This window comes from Rana temporaria, chromosome 3 (assembly GCF_905171775.1).
Source record: "Rana temporaria chromosome 3, aRanTem1.1, whole genome shotgun sequence".
NCBI classification, from domain to species: domain Eukaryota; kingdom Metazoa; phylum Chordata; class Amphibia; order Anura; family Ranidae; genus Rana; species Rana temporaria.
The window spans coordinates 101,762,075-101,783,887 of NC_053491.1; the positions used below are offsets into that span (position 1 = coordinate 101,762,075).

General features: G+C 44.2%; 1 protein-coding gene across 4 annotated transcripts in view; it reads left to right on the plus strand.

Annotated features, from left to right (window-relative positions):
• The window catches only part of SCAPER (S-phase cyclin A associated protein in the ER), a 394,094-nt gene that overhangs the window by 60,682 nt on the left and 311,599 nt on the right, over window positions 1–21,813 (plus strand). For all 4 annotated transcript variants that reach the window (XM_040343114.1, XM_040343118.1, XM_040343116.1 and 1 more), the window contains exons 5-8: window positions 338–438; window positions 3,777–3,893; window positions 8,876–9,036; window positions 21,136–21,401. In XM_040343114.1, the coding sequence (XP_040199048.1) occupies window positions 338–438; window positions 3,777–3,893; window positions 8,876–9,036; window positions 21,136–21,401 (645 nt within the window). The remainder of the gene's footprint in view (window positions 1–337; window positions 439–3,776; window positions 3,894–8,875; window positions 9,037–21,135; window positions 21,402–21,813) is intronic.

Genomic DNA, 21,813 nt, shown 5'->3' on the forward strand with positions numbered 1-21,813 from the left:
TGTGGTAGGGGTCGGGATTGGATCTGTGCGTTCTGTGCTCAGATAAGTCTCATTGACTCGTATAACGCCCCCCCGGCAAAGTAGGTCCACGCTGTAGCCATCATTCAGCTATAGCGCCGACGGGAAGTGGTTAAAAAATAAATAAAAAACACTATTTTCCCTAAGAAAATCAAAACCTAATTTTTACTTAAATATTCAGGTTTGAGGTTTATTAACATTTCGGATTGACGGCAAACATTGTAGTCATTCAGTAATAAAAGTAATCCTTATAAATACAACTTGACTAATAATTGTGTACAGTGAATTTTACCTATTGATGATTTCTTTGTTTGTTCAGGAGGTGCTAATGATGCTGGATAACTATGTGAGAGATTTCAAGGCTCTCATTGACTGGATTCAACTTCAAGAAAAGCTGGAGAAGACAGACGCTCAGAGCAGGTAAACATTCCGAGACCCTCTGTGTAGGTGTCTACTAATAATATACGTATTACATTACCTGTCCTATATTACATACAATTAAAGCGGGAGTTCACCCGAAAAACAATTTTTAACATTAGATTGAGGCTCATTTTGTGAAGGGGAATCGGGTAGTTTTTTTAAAATCTAAGCAGTGCTTACCGTTTTAGAGAGCGATCTTCTCCGCCGCTTCCGGGTATGGTCTTCGGGACTGGGCGTTCCTATTTGATTGACAGGCTTCCGACGGTCGCATACATCGCGTCACGAGTAGCCGAAAGAAGCCGAACGTCGGTGCGGCTCTATACGGCGCCTGCGCACCGACGTTCGGCTACTTTGGGAAAATCGTGACGCGATGTATGCGACCGTCAGAAGCCTTTCGGAAGCCTGTCAATCAAATAGGAACGCCCAGTCCCGCAGCCCATACACGGAAGCGGCGGAGAAGATCGCTCTCTAAAACGGTAAGTACTGCTTCGATTTAAAAAAAACTACCCGATTCCCCTAGACTAAATGAGCATCAATCTGAGGTTAAAAATTAAGGGGCAGATCCACATAGATCTGCACCCGCGCAGCGTATCAGAGATACGCTACGCCGCCGTACCTTACCTGGCGTTCTTTCAAATCCTCAAAGATTTCGCGCCGGCAGCGTAGTGTATTTCTGGCGGCGGAATTCAAATCGGCGATTAGGGGGCGTGTTTCATTTAAATGAAGCGCGTCCCGGGCCGAATGAACTGCGCATGCTCCGTTTCAAAATTTCCCGCCGTTCATTGCGCAAAATGACGTCGCAAGGACATCATTTTTTAAACTTAGACGTGACTTACGTCCATCCCGATTCACGGACGACTTACGCAAAAAAAAGAAAAAAATTCAAATTTCGACGCGGGAACGACGGCCATACTTAACATGGCAAATCTAACTATACGCCGCAAAAAAGCAGCTTTAACTATACGCCGGAAAAAGCCGACTAGAGACGACGTAAGAGAATGCGACGGCCGCGCGTACGTTCGTGGATCGTCGGAAATAGCTAATTTGCATACCCGACGCGGAAAACGACGCGAACTCCACCCAGCATCTACGATCCGAAGGCGTACGAAGCCGTACGCCTGTCGGATCAAACCCAGATGCCGTTGTATCTTGGTTTGAGGATTCAAACTAAAGATACAACGCGGGAAATTTGAAAGTACGCCGGCGTATCAGTAGATACGCCGGCCTACTCTCACTGTGGATCTGCCCCTAAGTTTTTGGGTGAACCTCCACTTTAAGGATATTTCTTTAGTTTTGTCTGGCAAATGTCTTCTAATGGAGTCCTCATTTCTGATCTGTATTTCTGCCTCGAGGTCTATCTCTGTGGACCTCGAGGCAAGCCAGCTGAGACAGTGGGGGTTATTTACGAAAGGCAAATCCACTATGCACTCGAAAATATTTTTGAACAAGTGCAAAGTTCACTTGAAATTGAACTGGAAGTGCAGTCGCTGTAGATCCGAGGGGGACATGCAAGGAGAATAAAAAACGGCAATATAGCTTGCACATGATTGGATGATAAAATCAGCAGAGCTTCCCCCTGTTTCAGATTAACCATTAGATTTACAGCGACTGCACTTCCAAGTGCAATTTCAAGTGTACTTTGCACTTATAGGCCCGGATTCACAAAGCACTTACGCCGACGTATAACAAGTTACGCCGACGTAAGTGCAAATGTGCGCCGTCGTATCTGTGCGCAAGACCCACAAACAGAGATGCGCCTAAAACCAGGCTACACCCCGCCGACGTATCTTGCTTACGCCGGCGTAGAGTGGGCGCACATTTAGGCTGGGAGCATGGTGCCGCTCCCATTGATTAGTCATTCAAATATGCAAATGAGGGAAATACAGCGATTCATTAAACTTGCGCGCGCCCGACGCAGGCTACGCGAGGTGCGCGTAAGTTGTACGTCCGGCGTAAAGTTACTTCCCATAAAGGAGGTGCAACCCAGCAGCAGACATGCAAAGGTCTGCACCAGGGAACACAAGCCGGCGTATTTTACGTAGGACATGTGTCTGGCTGGGTGTAGGTTACGTTCATGGCGTACGCAGTGATCCAGCGTATCTTTGGCAGTTGTTCTGACGTGGTTGTGAGCATGCGCAGGGGGATGCCTCCACGTCACGGTGCATGCGCAGTTCGTTAAATGTACTTGTCTGGCGCTCGGCCCATCATTTGCATGGGGTCACGCCTCATTTGCATGGGTCACGCCCACTTCCACCTACGCCGGCCTGCGCCTTCGAAACCTACGCCACGCTGGTGCAACATTGGGAGCACTGGCTTCCTGAATTCCATGCTTGCCTCTCTGCGATGCGTCGGCGTGGCGTACAGCGTTTGCGTTACAGCGGCGTAATGTGCGCCCAACTCTCTGTGAATCTGGGCCAAAGTTTGCACTTGTAGTGCAAAGTGGATTTGCCTTTAGTAAATAACCCCCAGTGTGATGAAATCTTGGCTCCTGCCATTCATGTGGATATTACTTGACACAAACCACCTACCTACACATTGTTGCTGAACAAGTACACCCCTTCATGCAAACGGTATTCCCTGATGACTGTGGCCTCTTTCAGCAGGATAATGCACCCTGCAACACTGCAAAAATGGTTCAAGAATGGGTTAAGAAACAAAATTAGTTTGAGGTGGTGACTTGGCCTCCAAATTCTCCACATCTCAATCTATCAAGCATCTGTCAGATGTGCTGGAAAAACAAGTCCAATTCATGGAGGCCCTACCTTACAACTTTCAGGACATAGACCCCATTCACACCTGAGCGTTTGGTAGCGTGAAGCCTGAAGCTACAAAACGCTGGAGGGGAAAAAATCAATTCTTCTCTATGGAGATGGTTCACATCGCCACTCCAAAACGCCTGAAGCCAGAATCTCCAAAACGCATCAAGCTCAAACAAGTTCTGGGACCTTTTTTTGGCAGATTTGGGCATTTTTCTGTTTTTTACATTGGTGACCTTTTGACCTGTACAAAATGGCGGCAAAACCGCAGCAAAAATCACGGTAAAATCGCACGACTTTCTGCCTGAAAATGCTATACTCAGGTGTGAATGGGGCCTTAAAGGATCTGCTATTGAGGACTTGGTGCCAGATACCACAGCATAGCTTCATCTTCAGAGGTTTACTGACATCCATGTCTTGACAGGTCAGGGCTGTTTTGGCGGGAAAAAGGGGACCACTCAATACTAGGTGGGTGGTCATAGGTTATGGGTGATTGGTGTATGTGTGTACATTAGTGGGGATACTATTTGCATATCCTGAATAATGCAGATTTTATTTTAACCCATAAGTTTTATTTTGCAGGCCTACCTCTTTAGCATGGGAAGTGAAGAAAATGTCTCCTGGACGACACGTTTTGCCCAGCCCATCCTCTGATAGAGTGAGCTCAACTTCTAGTGCAAGGAGGGCTCTGAATTTTGGGTATGAGTATGAATAGTCTATAACACCCGAGTATGTTTGATGCATGTATTGTATTAGGTTTGAGAATGAGATGAACTTTGATGCTGTACTATGTGAAGAGCTTTAACTTAATTGTGAATTTGTGAGTGTAAGGCCCCTTTCACATTGAGGCGTTTTTCATGCGGTACAGCGATAAAAATAGCGCTGCTATACCGCATGAAAAATCATGCCCTGTAGTGTTCAATGTGAAAGCCCAAAGGCTTTCACACTGAAGCGGTGCGCTAGCAGGAGCGCTCCAAAAGTCCTGCTAGCCGCATCTTTACTGCGGTATAGGAGCGGTGTGTTCACCGCTCCTATACCGCGCCTTCCCATTGAAATCAATGGGAAACCGCGGTAATACCGCCCGCGGGCGGTATTAACCCTTTTTCGGCCGCTAGCGGGGGTTAAAACCTCACCGCTAGCGCCCGAATATCGCGGTAAATACGACGGTATAGCGGCGCTACAAATAGCGCGGCTATACCGTCACCGCGGCTCCACGCCTCAATGTGAAAGAGGTCTAATACTTACCGTTTTTAATAATAAAATTGTGGTTTTAGGATAATGCACTAGGTCGGTACGCCCTTTCTGTCTTTTTCTTGTGGTTTCAGAATATCAGACTACTCCAGTCTTTAGAGGGCAGCAAGACTTGGCTTATCCGAATTGAACCGAGATGGAGTTGGTGATATAGTACAGGGCTCAAGATTTCAAGTCCTGAGCTACTAGCCAACCCCTGCCCTGCCCCTAAACACGCCCTCATAAATCATCTCCTGAAATTACACTTAAATGTTTTATGCAGAATTAGGTTGCAAAAATAAATTATAACAACTTCTTTATCCGTGCCCATCAGTGCAGCCTTGCCTGTGCCTAACAATGCAGCCTCACTGCTCATCAATGCAGCCTCACCTCTGCCCAACAATGCAGCCTTGCCTGTGTCCCAACAATGCAGCCTCGCCTGTGCCCAACAATGCAGCCTCGCCTGTACCCATCAATGCAGCCTCACTGCTCATCAATGCAGCCTCGCCTGTGCCCAACAATGCAGCCTCACCTGTGCCCAACAATGCAGCCTTACCTGTGTCCCAACAATGCAGCCCAGCCTGTGCCCAGCAATGCAGCCCTGCCTGTGCCCAGCAATGCAGCCCTGCCTGTGCCCATCAATGCAGCCTCACCTGTGCCCATCAATGCAACCCCACCTGCACCCAACAATGCAGCCTCACCTGTGCCCAACAATGCAGCCTACCTGGGACAGGAAGTCCCACTCAAAACTAGGCACCCACCCATTCCCCCAAACTAATTACATGCCAAATGTGGCATATAAGGGGGCAAGGAGTGCTTAAAGCGGAAGTTCCACTTTTGGGTGGAACTCCGCTCTAAGCAAAAAATCCATCAGATGTGAACTTAGTCCACCTTGGAAAAAACAATCTTCTGGATCCACAATGGCAATCGATAATTTCTTAGTTCAAATTCTCAATGTCACTCCTTATAAATACTAGTAATCATTTATATTTTATGGATTTGGAAACATTTGGTTGCCGTTATTAAGGCTCCGTTTACATCCGATCGATCCAAATGGAGAGTGGAATTGCCGCGATTCTGCCTGGGATTTGAAATAGTGGCAAATTGTGGCAATTTTGGGTGACAGGCGCCCCACGATTCTGTTTGTGGTATTTTACCGCGATTCGTCGGACGACAATCACGGCAAAATTGTGCCACGATTAGCCTGCCATTGGAAGGGAGAGGGATCACAAAGCCATCCCGCGATTTGCCGCTATTTTGAATCGCTGCCAGTGATCGGAGCCTAAAGACTTGCTGCTCCTTCCATACCTGCAGGTCTCTTATCCTTCAGTATACTTTTGTAACTTTCCACTGAGTTCCTTGTATATCATTTTATATCTATAGAAAGTGATCACACTCCCAGGTCCATAATGTTATGTTTACCACCATTTAGGCCTATTTACCATATAGTCGTCCATTCAACCTGTGCATTCTGGTCAGTCCTCTTGTGAAAGCTGAATCCACTACAGAGCTTAGTGTTATCTGTAAACACATACAAGAAAGTGATCATTCCCAAACTCTATATCATTTATAATTATAATGCTAAGGTTTACCAGCAAAGCTATTCCTAGCTGGTAAATAACTGTAAAAGAAGAGACTCTGTACATGTTTTTCTGGTGGCCTGTGTGTTGAAGAGCCACCACAATGTTTCCTGGCCTGCTGCAAGTTTTCAACCCTTCATTTGGGTTGAATACCTGATCTTGCCTGCATGTACTGATGTGCAAGCTGGTGGGTTGGCCCACAGCAAGTGGCAGGGGAGCAGGTATTCTTCACACCCCAAAGTTAAAGGAGAAGTCCAGCCTGAGCTTGTTTGGCTGGGCTTTTCCTATTGGTCACGGGAGTGCAATTCATTTTGCACTCCTGTGACCTTTTTTCAGCAGAGAGCGGTCTGAAGTCCACTCTCTGCTGACGTTTACGGATCAGTCCAGGCCCAGAGTCATCACAACAAGAAAGTCTGGATCCGCCAGGTGCCTGGACTGACACCCATCTCAGCCTCTCAGTGAGCCGCTGAAAGCCTAAAACTGCCGCTCCCCGCCCCTCCACAGCTCAGCTCTCCAGTGAGCATGGGGGGGGGGGGCAGAGCGGAGAGCTGATGACTGACAGGCAGCAGCTCTCCGCCTGGGATTTGTGAGAACCGAGCCATTGGCGATGTTCGATCGCTCAGTTCTCAGTGCAGAGGTGCCGAGTGACAGATGCAGCATCGCTCGGAGGCTGCATTCACCTAGGTAAGTATGATGGGGAAATATAAAAAATACTTCTCTTTTAAGTATAGAGCCTTTTCTTTTACAGGTTATTCTTTCTGTTTAACTTTCCTTCTGCCTCCGAACACCACTGCACTCCTCAAAAAAAGTACCCCAAAGTTTGCAGGGAAACTGATACAGCAAGCAGTGTCAATCTACTGCAGGGGTCCTCAAACCTTTTAAACAGGGGGCCGGTTCACTGTCCCTCAGACCGTTAGAGGGCCGGACTATAAAAAAAACATTCCCTCATTGCAAGCCCCCCCCCTCGCCATCATCATTGTAAGCCCCTCATTGCAACCCTCCCTCACAATCATTAACTATTGCAAGCCGATTAAGATCATTGCAAGCCCCCCAATCATCATTAAATCATCAGCCCCCCCCCACCATCATCATTACATCATCATCATCATCATCGGCCCCCCCCCCCCCCCTCCATCATTATCATCATTACATCATCAGCCCCACCATCACCATCATTAATTACATCACCATCAGCCCCCCTCACCATCATTATCATCAGCCCCCCCCCCCACCATCATCATTACAAAAGCATCAGCCCCCCTCACCATCATCATCATCATTACAAAATCATCAGCTCCCCTCACCATCGCAAGCCAACCCCCCCCCCCCCCCCATCATCATCATTACAAAACCATCAGCTCCCCTCACCATCGCAAGCCAGCCCACCCCCCCCCCCCCACCATCATCATCATCATCACAAAATCATCAGCTCCCCTCACCATCGCAAGCCAGCCCCCCCCCCCTCTCTCCCTACCTCCCAGCCTTTCTCCTTACTGTGCTGTGCTGTGTAATGGTCTGGCTCTGTCACGATGCTCACACACTGTTACAGTTCTGGCGCGCTATGATACCTGTCCCGCCCTCCTCCTCCTAGACCAGCTTGTGTGACAGACAGCACACTGGCTCTATCAGACAAGCTAGTCTTCTAGGAGAAGGAGGGCGGGACATTTATCACAGCGCGCCCGAACTGTTAACGCTGTGATCTCCTGACACAGCGGGATCGCTGTGTAACCGGCATTGCCTGTCAGGGTTGGGTGGGCTCTGTGGGCCGCATGTGGCCTGCGGGCCGTAGTTTGAGGACCCCTGATCTACTGTGTCAACTGTAGTTCTCACTGGCGCCTCCTGGTGACCTCCACATCATTACAGGATACAGATGTGATGTGAAGGTCAGCAGGATCCAGTGAGTTTCTCCTCAAACTGAACCTTGAGGTACACCACCAACAACCCTAAACTTTTCAAACTATGTATCTTTAAACACATCTCTCTGAATGTGGTCTTGTATCTATTTTTCTATCCATTTACTTACTAAATTATAAAAGTCTATACATTCCAACTCACATATTAGCCATCTCTGAAGAAGCGTCTCAAATGCTTTAGCAAAGTCCAGATATACCTTATCCACAGTCACCCCTTTGTCTACATTTCTTGTTACATCCACATACAGTGGGTATAGAAAACAATCACCCCCCTTTAATATAATCACATTTTGTTGCTTTGAAGCCTGAAATAAAGACACACAGATTTGTTTTATCCGGCTGTATTTACTCAGTGCAACTTATAACATCCAAGTGAAAGATAGAACACCAACATGTCAGAAAAAAAAATCAAAAACAGGATCACTGAGTTGGCAAAAGAATCACCCCCTTGTGTCAGAATTTTGTTGGACCACTTTTTTGCTTTAGATACAGCCTTTAGTCTGTTGTGATATGTCTCTACTAACTTTGCACATCTAGACTTTGCAGAACTGATCAAGTTCAGTTAAATTTGATGATAACCATTTATGGACTGTAGTCTTCAAGTCGTTCCACAGATTTTCAATGGGGTTTAAGTCTGCACTTTGACTAAGCCATGGCCTATTCTCTTTATTATGTTGAAAAAGTTGAAGGCATACAGTATCCTGGCACTATAAATGCTTAGAGCTTCTGGAAGTTTGCTTTCTCTTTTCCAGTGGCTGTGGATTCATTGAGCTTTTTTCCTTGAATAATGGATGGTTTTAGGGATACAGAGGTCTGGGCACTCTGGACAATATTTGTGTTTATATTTTTAAATTATAAGACCTCTTTATCTCTACTAATATGTCTATAATAGCATAAGCTCTTTTGTTTGCAGCATATGCTACTGTAATAACATGGAGGACTGTGTCTGTGTTTCCAGGGGACCTCCTATCAGTATAACACCCGGGCGTCTGACTCCATCGGGTGTCAGTTGGGCTGATAAGGTCAAAGCCAGCCACGGAAATTCTACAAATAATCAACCTACTGAGATTGTGCATCCATGTTCAGCAGTTCCTATGCAGAGAGCCCTTCATGAAAATGGTAAAAATATAAAGCTGCTTTCTACAAAAATCATGATGGTAGAAAATAGATGTGGAATTTATGTTTTATAGAGTTTGTTTATTGGGATAATTAAAAAGATTGATAAATAAAAGGGAGGAATTACTTACTGACAACACCAGTGGAATAAAGAGCGCTACAAGATGACTAATATATGTAAAAAAACTACAAGGATTCCCAGCTCACTTACCAACCAGCCTACAACAAACCGAATTACCCTGTCTAATGCCTAGTACAGGTAATTGAGGTGAGAGACTATACCGCTCTAAAAACTGTTGATCCCTTAACTTTGCTTCCGTCCCACTAAACCAAAAGGGTGCTGGCTATGCACAGGTACATTGGATAGAAGAAGATCCTGGACTACCACACTCCTTAAAACGTCTTTATTGTACAAATAAAATCCAAAAAACAACCAAAGCAATGCAGTCAAAACGTAGTGGACAACAGGAAAAAGGTGGCTGACATGTTTCACGTCATGTGATGCTTACTCATAGCTGATGTAAGAGTAAGCATCACATGATGTGAAACATGTCAGCCACCTTTTTCCTGTTGTCCACCACGTTTTGACTGCATTGCTTTGGTTGTATTTTTGGTTGTTTTTTGGATTTTATTTGTACAATAAAGACATCGTTTTAAGGAGTGCGGCAGTCCAGGATCTTCTTCTATCTAATGCCTAGTGCACACGATAGTTTTTCCCTGCCGTGTTTTCTTTTGGCCGGGAAAACCGGCCGTGTGTATGCTCCTTAGCTCCTTTCCTGTCGGCAAAACTGCGGGTTAAAAAATGAGAACATTTTCCTTCTTTCACTTTCTTTTCTTTCTTTCTTTCATTCTTCTTTTTTCTTATTTTTACTTCTTTTTTTTTTCTTTTCTTTTCTTTTCTTTTTTTCCATAGGGGTGATATCCCGAGTTTATTATTTCCTCGGTGCGTTTTACTTTAGGAGGATATGTTTATATAAACATAATTATAGAATTCCCTCTTTTCTTTTGGGAATTTAAGTTAGTTGAAGATTTTAAGAATCTGTCTTCAGATACCAGTCAGATCCAATTTAAATTTTTGGAGGGAGGTTGGATTGAAGGGATTGCTCTACTTCTACACAGAATGATCCCATTAGGGGTGTCGGAGAGGTGGTAGTGTTTTAGAAATCTATCCTTTTAGTAGATTCAAAAATTTGATCTGGTATATGCATTGTGTTCTTTAATATTTTGGATAGTATTAAGAGGTTTATGAATTCCTTGACATATAAGGAAATCTTTTAAAATATAAATTATTTTAGATAATTTTATTCTTTATACTTATTTATATCTCCTTTCTCATATTAAATGATACGACGTCTATAGACGTGATGGATGTAGAAGGGAGATAGTAAAAAGGGAATATTTGATATAAAATGTATTTTAATGTTTATATTTATATATGTCATTGATATATCTCCCGCTATTTTTATTTTATTGTATTTTCTTCTTTTATTGAAAATAAACTTAAACTTGAATGAGAGAAAAAAAAAATGAGAACATGCTCTCTTTTTTATGAAAAAAAAAATAACCTAAATAGGTGTAAGAAAATTGCAGCGCTAATTAATATAATAATAAATAAACAATAACATATAAACTCAATAACACCACGTGACAAGTGATATAAAGTCCATAAAAAATTGATGAACAAATTCAATGAGAAAATTCCTTATTCTGGGAACCTTCCACCTCACCACCGTGCTGTGATAACTCCCCTCTGAAAAACGCACTCACCAGACGGATTTGCCTTTCACTCTTGTGTTAGGCTAAATCACTTGTGTATGATCCCACTAATGGATAAACGAGTCTCAGCTGGACCACCGTGATAATCCCTCAATAATGTACATGAAAAAAAAAAAGAAGTAAATAGTGTAAAATTGTACCACCAGTTTAATTCAAAACCACAGCAACACTTCATTCATTAAACTCACATGCAAAACATTAAAAGTCAGCTTCAAACAAATCACAGCAAACATCAGTGTTTAGTTGGCTCTGCAGGGCTAGGCGGTCACGGCGGACCTGAGGTGTGTGCTCAGTTGGTATAGGCTCACCACACTCCAGATTCCCGGCTCCCAATAACGGCAAGTTGTCTAAACAGCAGCAGCGTCTCTAGTCAGTGAAGCTAGTAAAACTGTAGCCATGTTCCCGACATGTTTCGCAGTAAATGGGATTGGCTACTGAACTCCCACCCACTTCCTTTATAGATTCCCACTGCCTAAGGGTCCTTTCACACGTCCGCTCCGTTCGTCCGTTTATTACAAGTCCGTTTACGGACTTGTAATACATCCCTATGGGATCGCGTTCGTTAGTGGATGGAGCATCCGCTAATGTCCGCGACCATCCGCGTCCGTCAGGATCCGCTTTTGCGGACGGAAGAAAACCCTATTTTTCTTCCGTCCGGCGGAACGGATCGGATGCAGACGGACAGACGGTCCGTCTGCATCCGATTCCCCATAGGGGAGAGCGGAGGAGAGACAGGGCGGTCTCTGCACTGTGTGCGGGGACCGCCCTGTCCGCCGACAGCTCAGCGGGGATCCCCGCTGAGCCGACGGACACACACGGAGCGGACACAAAAACGGTCCGCTCCGTGTGAAAGAGGCCTTACACATAATTGGTCATCCCGCTCTTCATGGCAGAATGGGAGGACAGGTTTGTTTTTAGTAAACAATGCCCGCAGTTAAAATTCTATCGGAGATTCATAGATGACCTACTGTTCATTTGGGAGGGCACACTAGAATCTGCCGAGGGTTTTCTTAGTGACTTAAATCAGAATAATATTAACATCAAATTGGATTATCTGATTCGTGACAACGCCATCAATTTTCTGTATGTGACGATAGAAAAAAGAGATGAATAAGTTGACCACCAAAGTGTATTTCAAACCGACGGACCGAAATAGCTACTTGTCTATCAGAAGTGGCCATCACCCATCTTGGATTAAAAATTACCAAGGGGACAGATGTTACGAGTCCGAAGAAACTGCACTAAAATTTTTGATTATCACCAACAAGCAGAGATGCTAATGGACAAATTTATGCAGAAGGGGTACACTGAGGAATCTCTGAATAATATCATTCAGGAGGTAGCAAAAATCCCAAGAGAATTAGGCCTTAAGAAGAAATCTGAAGTCCAGGGCCCTAATAATCAACATCAAATGGGATTTATATCCAATTTCCATTGTCAGTACAAAGACATAGAGGATATGTATAAAAGACACTGGCATATATTATGCAGGGATAGACACTTGGGGAACATTATTCCTAATCACCCTAAGTTCATTTACAGACAAGCCCCTAACTTTGGAGACCAAATAGTTAAGAAAATGTTGGATCCTCCGGCTCGGCAACAATTTGATTTAAAAGGCTTCTTTAGTTACAGGAAATGTATATGCTGTAGAACATTTAAAACTAGCAATAGGGGCAAAACTACAGTCTGCAACAGGGATGGGGAATCACTTGACATCAAGAAGTTTATCACCTGTAACTCCTCCCATGTTGTTTATCTCATGTGGTGCCCTTGTGGGTTATTATATGTAGGAAGAACAAAAAGATTGTAAGAGTGCGTATTGCTGAACACCTGGCTAACATTAAGGCCCCATACACACGGGAGGATTTATCCGCGGATACGGTCCAGCGGACCGTTTCCGCGGATAAATCCTCTCAAGGATTTCAGCAGATTTTAATGCGATGGAGTGTACACACCATCGCATTGAAATCCGCGCCGAAATCCTCTGGCGATGACGTGTCGCGCCATCGCCGCGATTATGACGCGGCGACGTGCGCGACGCTTTCATATGAGGAATTCCACGCATGCGTCGAATCATTACGACGCATGCGGGGGATCCCTTCGGACGGATGGATCCGGTGAGTCTATACAGAACAGCGGATCCATCCGTTGGGATGGATTCCAGCAGATGGATTTGTTTGGCATGTCAGCAAATATTCGATCTGCTGGAATCCATCCCAGGGAGTGTACACACCATAGGATCTATCCGCTGAAACCCATTTGCTGGGATTTTTCAGCGGATGGATTCTATCGTGTGTACGGGGCCTAAGAAAGGTTTCCGCTATCATAGCGTGTCACTTCATTTCAGACAAAAACATAATCAAGATCCGACAGTTTTACAGTTTTGTGGTATAGATACTATCCACCCATCTTGGAGAGGTAATAACAGGGTAAGGGACCTCTCAGAGGGAAACCCGTTGCATATTTTTGATGAAATGTTTATCGCCCAGGGGGTTAAACATAGAAGTAGACCTTAACTGCTTCATTAATAATTATTAAATGATAGATTCTGATTGGAGAGCTGGGATAGTACTGTTCATCCATCATTTTTTCTGTATTCTTCATAATACTGATAGGACCTTGTTTCTTGATTTAGGGTTTCTTTATTAACATATGTGAGATATGTCATAATAGGATTATTATACACATATTGTAATAGAGTCAATGGGTAGATTAGGAAGCCCTCTCTAGATGGATCATGGGGCATTTGTTGCATATTTTATTGACAACATTGTCTCTATGAGAGAGGGCGTGCATTATGCGGACAAATAGTACCAGTGTAATTTTATCGGCATTTTATGATGCACACTACCACTTATTGAGAGTCAATTTAACTTCAATGTTACTTTCACTCATTATTTTATCCTTTGTTTTATATCATTATTGTATTTAACAATTGGTTTATATTAGTGCACTGATCGCATCACCCCTTGGATTGTGACAGTCAGGGGATTATGGTGGTGTGCTATGGTCTCATTTGTTTATTCTAATTTTACTCCTGGTATTGGTTAACATGCCCTTATATAATGCTTTCTCATTTTAATATTATCTATATGCGCTCAATTGAGTGACCATGTATTTCTGGGATTGATATGAATCATGCCGTCTGCAACTAGTAATATTATTTTAATTTAGGGTTCTCGCTCAAAATCATTTTAATTGATAAATTTTAGTTACCTACTGCTTTTACCGTGTTATTTATATGCAGATTGGGTTGGCACCTTGATGGATGTGGGGCTGATGTGATGAAGTGTGTGCACTTCAAGCAGCTTTCCTCTCCTAAGGTCCGTAGATTGTTGTGCTTTGTGATCATGGGGACATGATGTGCGCGCATGCGCAGGATGACCAATTATGTGTTAGGCAGTGGGAATCTATAAAGGAAGTGGGTGGGAGTTCAGTAGCCAATCCCATGACTAAGCATTTACTGCGAAACATGTCAGGAACTTGGCTACAGTTTTACTAGCTTCACTAGACTAGAGACGCCACTGCTGTTTAGACAACTTGCCGTTATTGGGAGCCGGGAATCTGGAGTGTGGTGAGCCTATACCAACTGAGCACACCCCTCAGGTCCGCCGTGACCGCCTAGCACTGCAGAGCCAACTAAACACTGATGTTTGCTGTGATTTGTTTGAAGCTGACTTTTATTGTTTTACATGCGAGTTTAATGAATGAAGTGTTGCTGTGATTTTGAATTAAACTGGTGGTACAATTTTACACTATTGGAGCACTTCCTCTGTTTTCATGTACATTATTGAGGGATTATCACGGTGGTCCAGCTGAGATTCGTTTATCCATTAGTGGGATCATACACAAGTGATTTAGCCTAACACAAGAGTGAAAGGCAAATCCATCTGGTGAGTGCGTTTTTCAGAGGGGAGTTATCACAGCACGGTGGTGAGGTGGAAGGTTCACAGAATAAGGAATTTTCTCATCGGATTTGTTCATCAATTTTTTATGGACTTTATATCACTTGTCACGTGGTGTTATTGAGTTTATATGTTATTGTTTATTTATTATATTAATTAGCGCTGCAATTTTCTTACACCTATTTAGGTTACGTTTTTTTTCATTTTAATTATTCATTCACTAAGTAGCAGCTGTAGTTTATTTCACTTTTTTCTTGGCTCAGTGGTGATAGAGGTTACCCAGGGCGTTAGTATCCTATATCAATCATATATGCTCTCTTTTTTCTTGCCGCGAATCGCAGCGTTTTTTTTCCTGCAGTTTTCCTATGGGAAACACTGCAAGGAAGCATACACACGGCCGGTTTTCCCAACCAAAGTTCTCCTGGCAGTTTTCCTGTCGGGAAAACCGGCCGTGTGTACAGGGGAAAACAGTTTACGTAAAACAAGGGGTTTAGTTTGCAGAGGTTGGCAAATATGTGCATAGGCAGCAGAGGCCACTTCATGACACCTCAGTATATCTGCAGTCCTAAATCTGTACATTTTGAGAGCCTCCAAAGTTGGAGCACTTATAAATGAATGGACAGATTGAGGGCAGGTATGCCTGGAGGGAGCCCACCCCCTCCTTAAAGGTAAAATAAATGGACAACCAGCAATGGCACAGTGTCCTCTCACCAATTCACCAATAGTACAAACAAATGGCAACTACCCCGAACTGTAACTGGCCTTTGCAGCAAGGAGCACCCCTTGTGTTAATGTGAACTGTAAGGCCAAGTACTCACGAGCAGACATGTCCGATGAAACCGGTCCGCGGACCGTTTTCATCGGACATGTCTGCCTGGGGACTTCTGTTCGATGGCTGTACACACCATCGAACAGAACTCCGCGCGTAAACAATACGCGGGGCGTGTCCGCGGTGTCGCCGCGTCGATGACAAGGTGTCGCCGCGACAATGACGAGGCGACGTGGGCGGGCCTGCCTTTTAAATGCTTCCACGCATGCGTCAAAGTCATTCGACGCATGCGAGGGATGGTGGGCGGCCGGACATGTACGGTAGGTCTGTACAGACGACCGTACATGTCGGGGGGACAGGTTTCCAGCGGACTGTTTTAAAGCAAGTCCAGGAAACCGTTGTCCGGTGGAAACCTGTCCGATCCGCCCGAAAATGGTCCTCTCGTGCCTACACACGGCCAAACATGTCTGCTGAAACTGGTCCGCGGACCAGTTTCAGCAGACATGTTTGGTCTTGAGTACGGGGCCTTAGACAGAGCAGTTTGATTTGTTACAGGCTGGTTGGTAAGTGAGCTGGGAATTTTTCTTTGTTGGTTTTTAAAATGCGCCACCCTTCCATGTGCTCCTTGCTGCATAGGCCAGTTACAGATTGGCTGCCATTTGTTTATGACTACTATATGTCAGAATTTCCCAACTTTTTTCCTTGACTCATCACGGTTTCTGAACTTCTGGGTAGAATTACAAGTTTTAAAGTCATATCAAACGTACCTGCTCTGTGCAGTGGTTTTGCACAAAGCAGCACAGATCCTACTCTTGGGTCCTCTGCCAGCGCTTCTGGCCTCTCCCTCCTGCCAATTGCCCCCACAGCAAGCAGCCTGGTATGTGGCACGCGAGTCAAGCCGATGCTCTGTGTGTGCATTCAAACACAGAGCCGCAGCTCACCCCATGTATGAACACCGATCTCTCTCTTCCCCTAGTTAGTCCCATCCCCCTACAGTTGGAACACAGTGAGGGAACACAGTTAACCCCTTTATCTCCCCCTAGTGTTAACCTTTTCCCTGACAGTTACATTTATACAGTAATCAGTGCATTTTTATAGCACTAATCGCTGTATAAATGTCAATGGTCCCAAAAATGTGTCAAAAGTGTCTGCTGCAAAAGTGTGTCAAAAGCTTGTTTGGCTGTACTTCTCATGTGGATCACAGGAGTACAATTTGTTCTGTGACCCCTTTTCAGCAGACAGCTGGCTGAAGCTTGCTGTCGGCTGATGTCACAGAGCCGGTTCAGGCTCAGGGATGATTGCGACCATAAGGTGGGGATCCATCCACATGCCTGGACCAGCACCCGGCTCAGCCCGAACCAGCCTCTCCTGCCCCCTCCACAGCCCAGCGCTCCAGTGAGCGCTGGGGGGCAGAGCAGAGAGCCGATGACTGACAGTTGCCAGCTCTCTGCTCATGAAGCTCTAAAAACCGAGCGTTTGGTGGTGTTTGATCGCTCGGTACTCAGTTTTAGAGCCTGTTGGGGACAAATGCGGCATCGGACTGATGCTGCATCCACCTAGGTAAGTATGATTAACCAAAAAAGAAAATCCCATAGTTCCCTTTTAAAGTAAGTTAGAGGTACATTTTCTTATTATTAATATTTTGTGTTTTTGGCTATTTTTTGTGTATTCTGCTTTTTGCCAAGGCATGCATTTCCGTTATACCTAAATTAAGACAGATTTTGTTTATATAAACAGGATGTGCAAAGTAATGTTTTCCTGATCCCGTTCTGTATGTAGCATTCTTTATGTTGCTCTTTTTATTCAATCAGTCTTTGCAGTTAGAGAATATAACTCCATGATACCTATTGAGCTCCCATTGGCTTTGTGTGTCAATGGAGACTTTGTAAACACAGCAGTCATACTCTCTGTTACTGTTTGCAGTGGTGTTGAGAAGCTCTTACTAAACACCTCCCTCTCTCCCTCTAAAGCTTTTTATTTTTCTCTCCGTAATAAATCTATCAGTGAGGATAAGGAAGTGGAGTGGACAGACTCCAGATGGGAACACTAGTTCTGTGTCTTTGTTTTTCTATGTTAAGAAATAAAATTGAAAGCGTATTTAAAAAATGTCCTTAGGGAATAAAACTTGAGATCACAAACCCTAGGTTATAATGTTACTTACTGTCTGCTGCTTTGGTTTTATATATGAGACATTCTGAGATCCCTGTGTGGAGCTGGTTGTGTCAGTTTGTCTTTTTGCCAGCAGCCAATGGTTTCTGGAGAAGAGGAGGATAGATGACTGAGAATTACCATTTTACAAGATCATGTATGGAGATTTAAAGGCATTCATCTTATTTCCACAGATGGGCTTTATACAAACAAAAGACAATTAATGTGTTTTTGCTCAGCTAGTAACTTTAAAGTACCAGTTTAAGAGTACTTTTTATGTATTTGAACGTATTTATTTGTGTTGTTAATTTATCATTTATCTTAGTCTAGTAGTATCTGTGATACTTTTTTTAATTTGCACTAATGACCTGTAAACACGATCAGTTTTTCCAACAGAAAAAACAATTTTTTCAGCATACACACGGGCCCAGATTCTGAAAGGGCTTATGACAGCGCAACGCCATGTGCGCCGTCGTAAGTCCTAATCTGGGTTGTCGTATCTATGCGACTGATTCTTAGAATCAGTTACGCATAGATAACCATTAGATCCGACAAGCGTAAGGCTCTTACGCTGTCGGACCTTAAATGCAATTTTTTTTTCGCCGCTAGGTGTCGCCTCCGTCGTTTTCCCGATCGAGTATGCAAATTAGCAAAATACGCGAATTCCTGAACGTACGCGCAGTCGACGCAGTGAAGATACGACGTTTACGTTAGATTTGCGACGCGTAAAGTTGCCCCTGCTATATGAGGGGCAACCAATGTTAAGTATGGCCGTCGTTCCCGATTCGAAATGTAAAAATTTACGTCGTTTGCGTAAGTCGTCCGTGAATGGCGCTGGACGCCATTTACGTTCACGTCGAAACCAATGACGTCCTTGCAACGTCATTTCACGCAATGCACGTCGGGAAATTTTAGGGACGGCGCATGCGCAGTACGTTTGGCGCAGGAACGCGCCTAATTTAAATGATCCACGCCCCCTACCCGGATCATTTGAATTAGGCGGGCTTGCGCCGGAGGATTTACGCTACGCCGCCGCAACTTTACAGGCAAGTGCTTTGTGAATCAAGCACTTGCCCGTAAAACTTGCGGCGGTGTAACGTAATTGAGATACGTTACGCCACCGCATTTTTAAGCCAGTCTACGAGAATCTGGCCCACAGTCACTCAAATCTTGGCTGAAATTCCGAGCGTCAAGAACGCGGTGACGTACAACACGTGGGTTTTTTTTGCGTCGTAATTGCATGCAGACAAATGCAATTCGCAATAGAAATTTTTTCTGTCACGAAAATTGAGATCCTGCTCTAAATCTTTTCTTGGCAGGAAAACTGACAGAAAAAGTGTGATGAAGCAAACACACGGGAGGAATTCCTGACAAAAATTGTCAGGAAAACTGATTGCGTGTACGAGGCCTTATGCCTTGTACATGCGACTGGTTTTCACGACGAGAAAACTGCCATTTTTTATATTGGTGGAGAAAACAGGTCGTGTGTATGCTTCCTAGTAGTTTTCTCGACGAAAAAAAAACTGGCTGCAAAAAAATTGAAACCAGCTCTCTTTTTTCTCGTCGTGTTTCCCGTCAGTCTTTTTCTCGTTGCGATAAACGGTCGTGTGTATGCTTTTCCGAGTGGAAAAAAACATGCATGCTCAGAATAAAGTATGCAGCCCAAAAGCAGCCCAAAGGGTGGTGCCATTTGAAAGGAACTTCCCCTTTATAGTTCCATTGTACGTGTTGTACGTCACCGCGCTTTGGTCGGAAGTTGTTTTCCATGGACATGGGTATGCAAGTCAGGCTGGAGAGGAATCACGTCGTGAAAAACGACGGCTTTTTGAATGTCAGGAAAAACAATGGTGTGTACGCGGCATAACAGTTAAACTTTCAGGACACGTTTTTGGGGTGTATTCCTTTCTTCTTGGGCCAAACAGTAATGATACACAAAGTTTGAAAAATCTAAAGCACAATTTGTATCTCTGCTTTTTTTTAAAGGGCTCTTACACTTACAGCCAGGTTGTAAATTAATTTTGCCTGGTAGAAAAATTTGAATACAGTAAAACCTTGGATTTCGAGCATAATTCGTTCCAGAAGCATGCTTGTAATCCAAAGCACTTGTAGATCAAAGCAAATTTCCCCATAAGAAATAATGGAAACTCACATGATTCGTTCCACAATGATTTATTCATAAGTCCTTCAGTTTATAGTCCATATAAAAAGATTATAGCAATGTGATAGGTTGTGTAACCATAAAATGGAAGTCTCCACAAGGGGATTAGAAGCAAAATCCAGCAGAAGCTACAGAGTATAAAAGAGAAGAGAGGCGCCTCTAAGTGTAGAAATAAGTTGCTAAATGTTGTACCTTCATTAAATGTAACCATATTGCTACACTAAGGCCGTGTACACAAGGGCAAACATGTACGATGAAAGCGGTCCGCCGGACCGTTTTCACCGTACATGTCTGCCCGGGGATTTCTGTACGATGGCTGTACTAACCATCGTACAGAAATCCGCGCGTAAACAATACGCTGGGCGTGTCCGCGGTGTTGCCGCGACAATGACGCAGCGACGTGGGTGGGCCTGCCAGTTAAATGCTTCCACGCATGCGTCGAAGTCATTCGACGCATGCGAGGGATGGCGGGCGCTCGGACATGTACGGTAGGTCTGTACAGACGACCGAACATGTCCGAGCGGGCAGGATTCCAGCGGACTGTTTTAAAACAAGTCCAGGAATATTTGCCCGATAGGAAAAGGCCCGGCGGGCAAATGTTTGCTGGAATCCTGCACGCTCGGGCCTACACACGACCGAACATGTCTGCTGAAACTGGCCCGCGGACCAGTTTCAGCAGACATGTTTGGTCGTGTGTACGGGGCCTTAGAGGCTCCTCTCTTCTCTTTTATACTCAGTTGTGACATGACGATACTTGTATATCAAGACATCGCTTGCATATCAAGTAAAAATGTATTTAAAAATGTTGCTTGTCTTGCAGCACGCTCTTAAACCAAGTTACTCTCAAACCAAGGTTTTACTGTACCCTGTTTGGCTTTATAATATTGGCAGCTATGGCACAACAGAGACCTCTGGCAAAGAGTTTTTCTCTGATGTCCTGTAGAAATATAAGGGGGTTGATTTACTAAAATTGGAAAGTGCAAATCTGGTGCAGCTCTGTATGGTAGCCAATCAGCTTCTTTCTTCAGCTTGTTCAATTAAGCTTTTGCAATAAAACCTGAAAGCTGATTGGTTTCCCTGCAGAACTGCACCAGATTTTGCACTCTCCAGCTTTAGTAAATCAACCCCATGAAGTTGCTCAGCCCACCATTGGTTTATAACTAAAACATTGGTTCTAGGTGGTCTTTGCTCCTTTAAATAAAATGTAAAAAATCGAATCGTATTTGTTAAAGTCGCACACATTCATTTCTCTCTGGAGGAGAACATTTAAAAGCTGTGCATTGCTGTTTAGATGTTGGATATATTAAAAATGCTTTTGTTTTGTTTTAAAATGGATTTTACAGATCGGATTGATGGGGAAGGCTGGGAAACAGTACAACGAGGAAGGCCCATCCGCTCCAGATCTTCAGCTATGACAAACAAGCCTGCTTCTAATCCAGATGCAAGACTTCCACAGAAGGATGACAGCGACAAGGAGAACATCTGTTTTAAGCCTCCAGAGGATACCAAGAAAGAGACATCAAAGCCAGAACACCCTCCTGTACTTGTGGAACCCCCACCTAAGGAGTTACTATGCCCATGTGAAATTCCTCTGACAGAAATCACACAGGTAGGAGCAATCCACTGCCGTATCAGATTTTTAGATTCAAATCAAATCAATTTTTTTTTTCCTAAGTATAACTATGCCACCATGGCACCAGTGACTTATTTCCATAGCCTGCACAATAGCCTCAGTTAAAGGGGTTGTAAAGGTAAAAATACAATTCCTAAATAGCTTTCTTTACCTTAGTGCAGTCCTCCTTCACTTACCTCATCCTTCCATTTTGCTTTTAAATGTCCTTATTTCTTCTGAGAAATCCTCACTTCCTGTTCTTCTGTCTGTAACTCCACACAGTAATGCAAGGCTTTCTTCCTGGTGTGGAGAAAGCCTCTTGAGGGGGGCGAGCAGGAGTGTCAGGACACTCTTTACTTTGCAGATGGAGAAAGAAGCTGTGTGTTAGTGGGTGTCCTGACACTCCTGC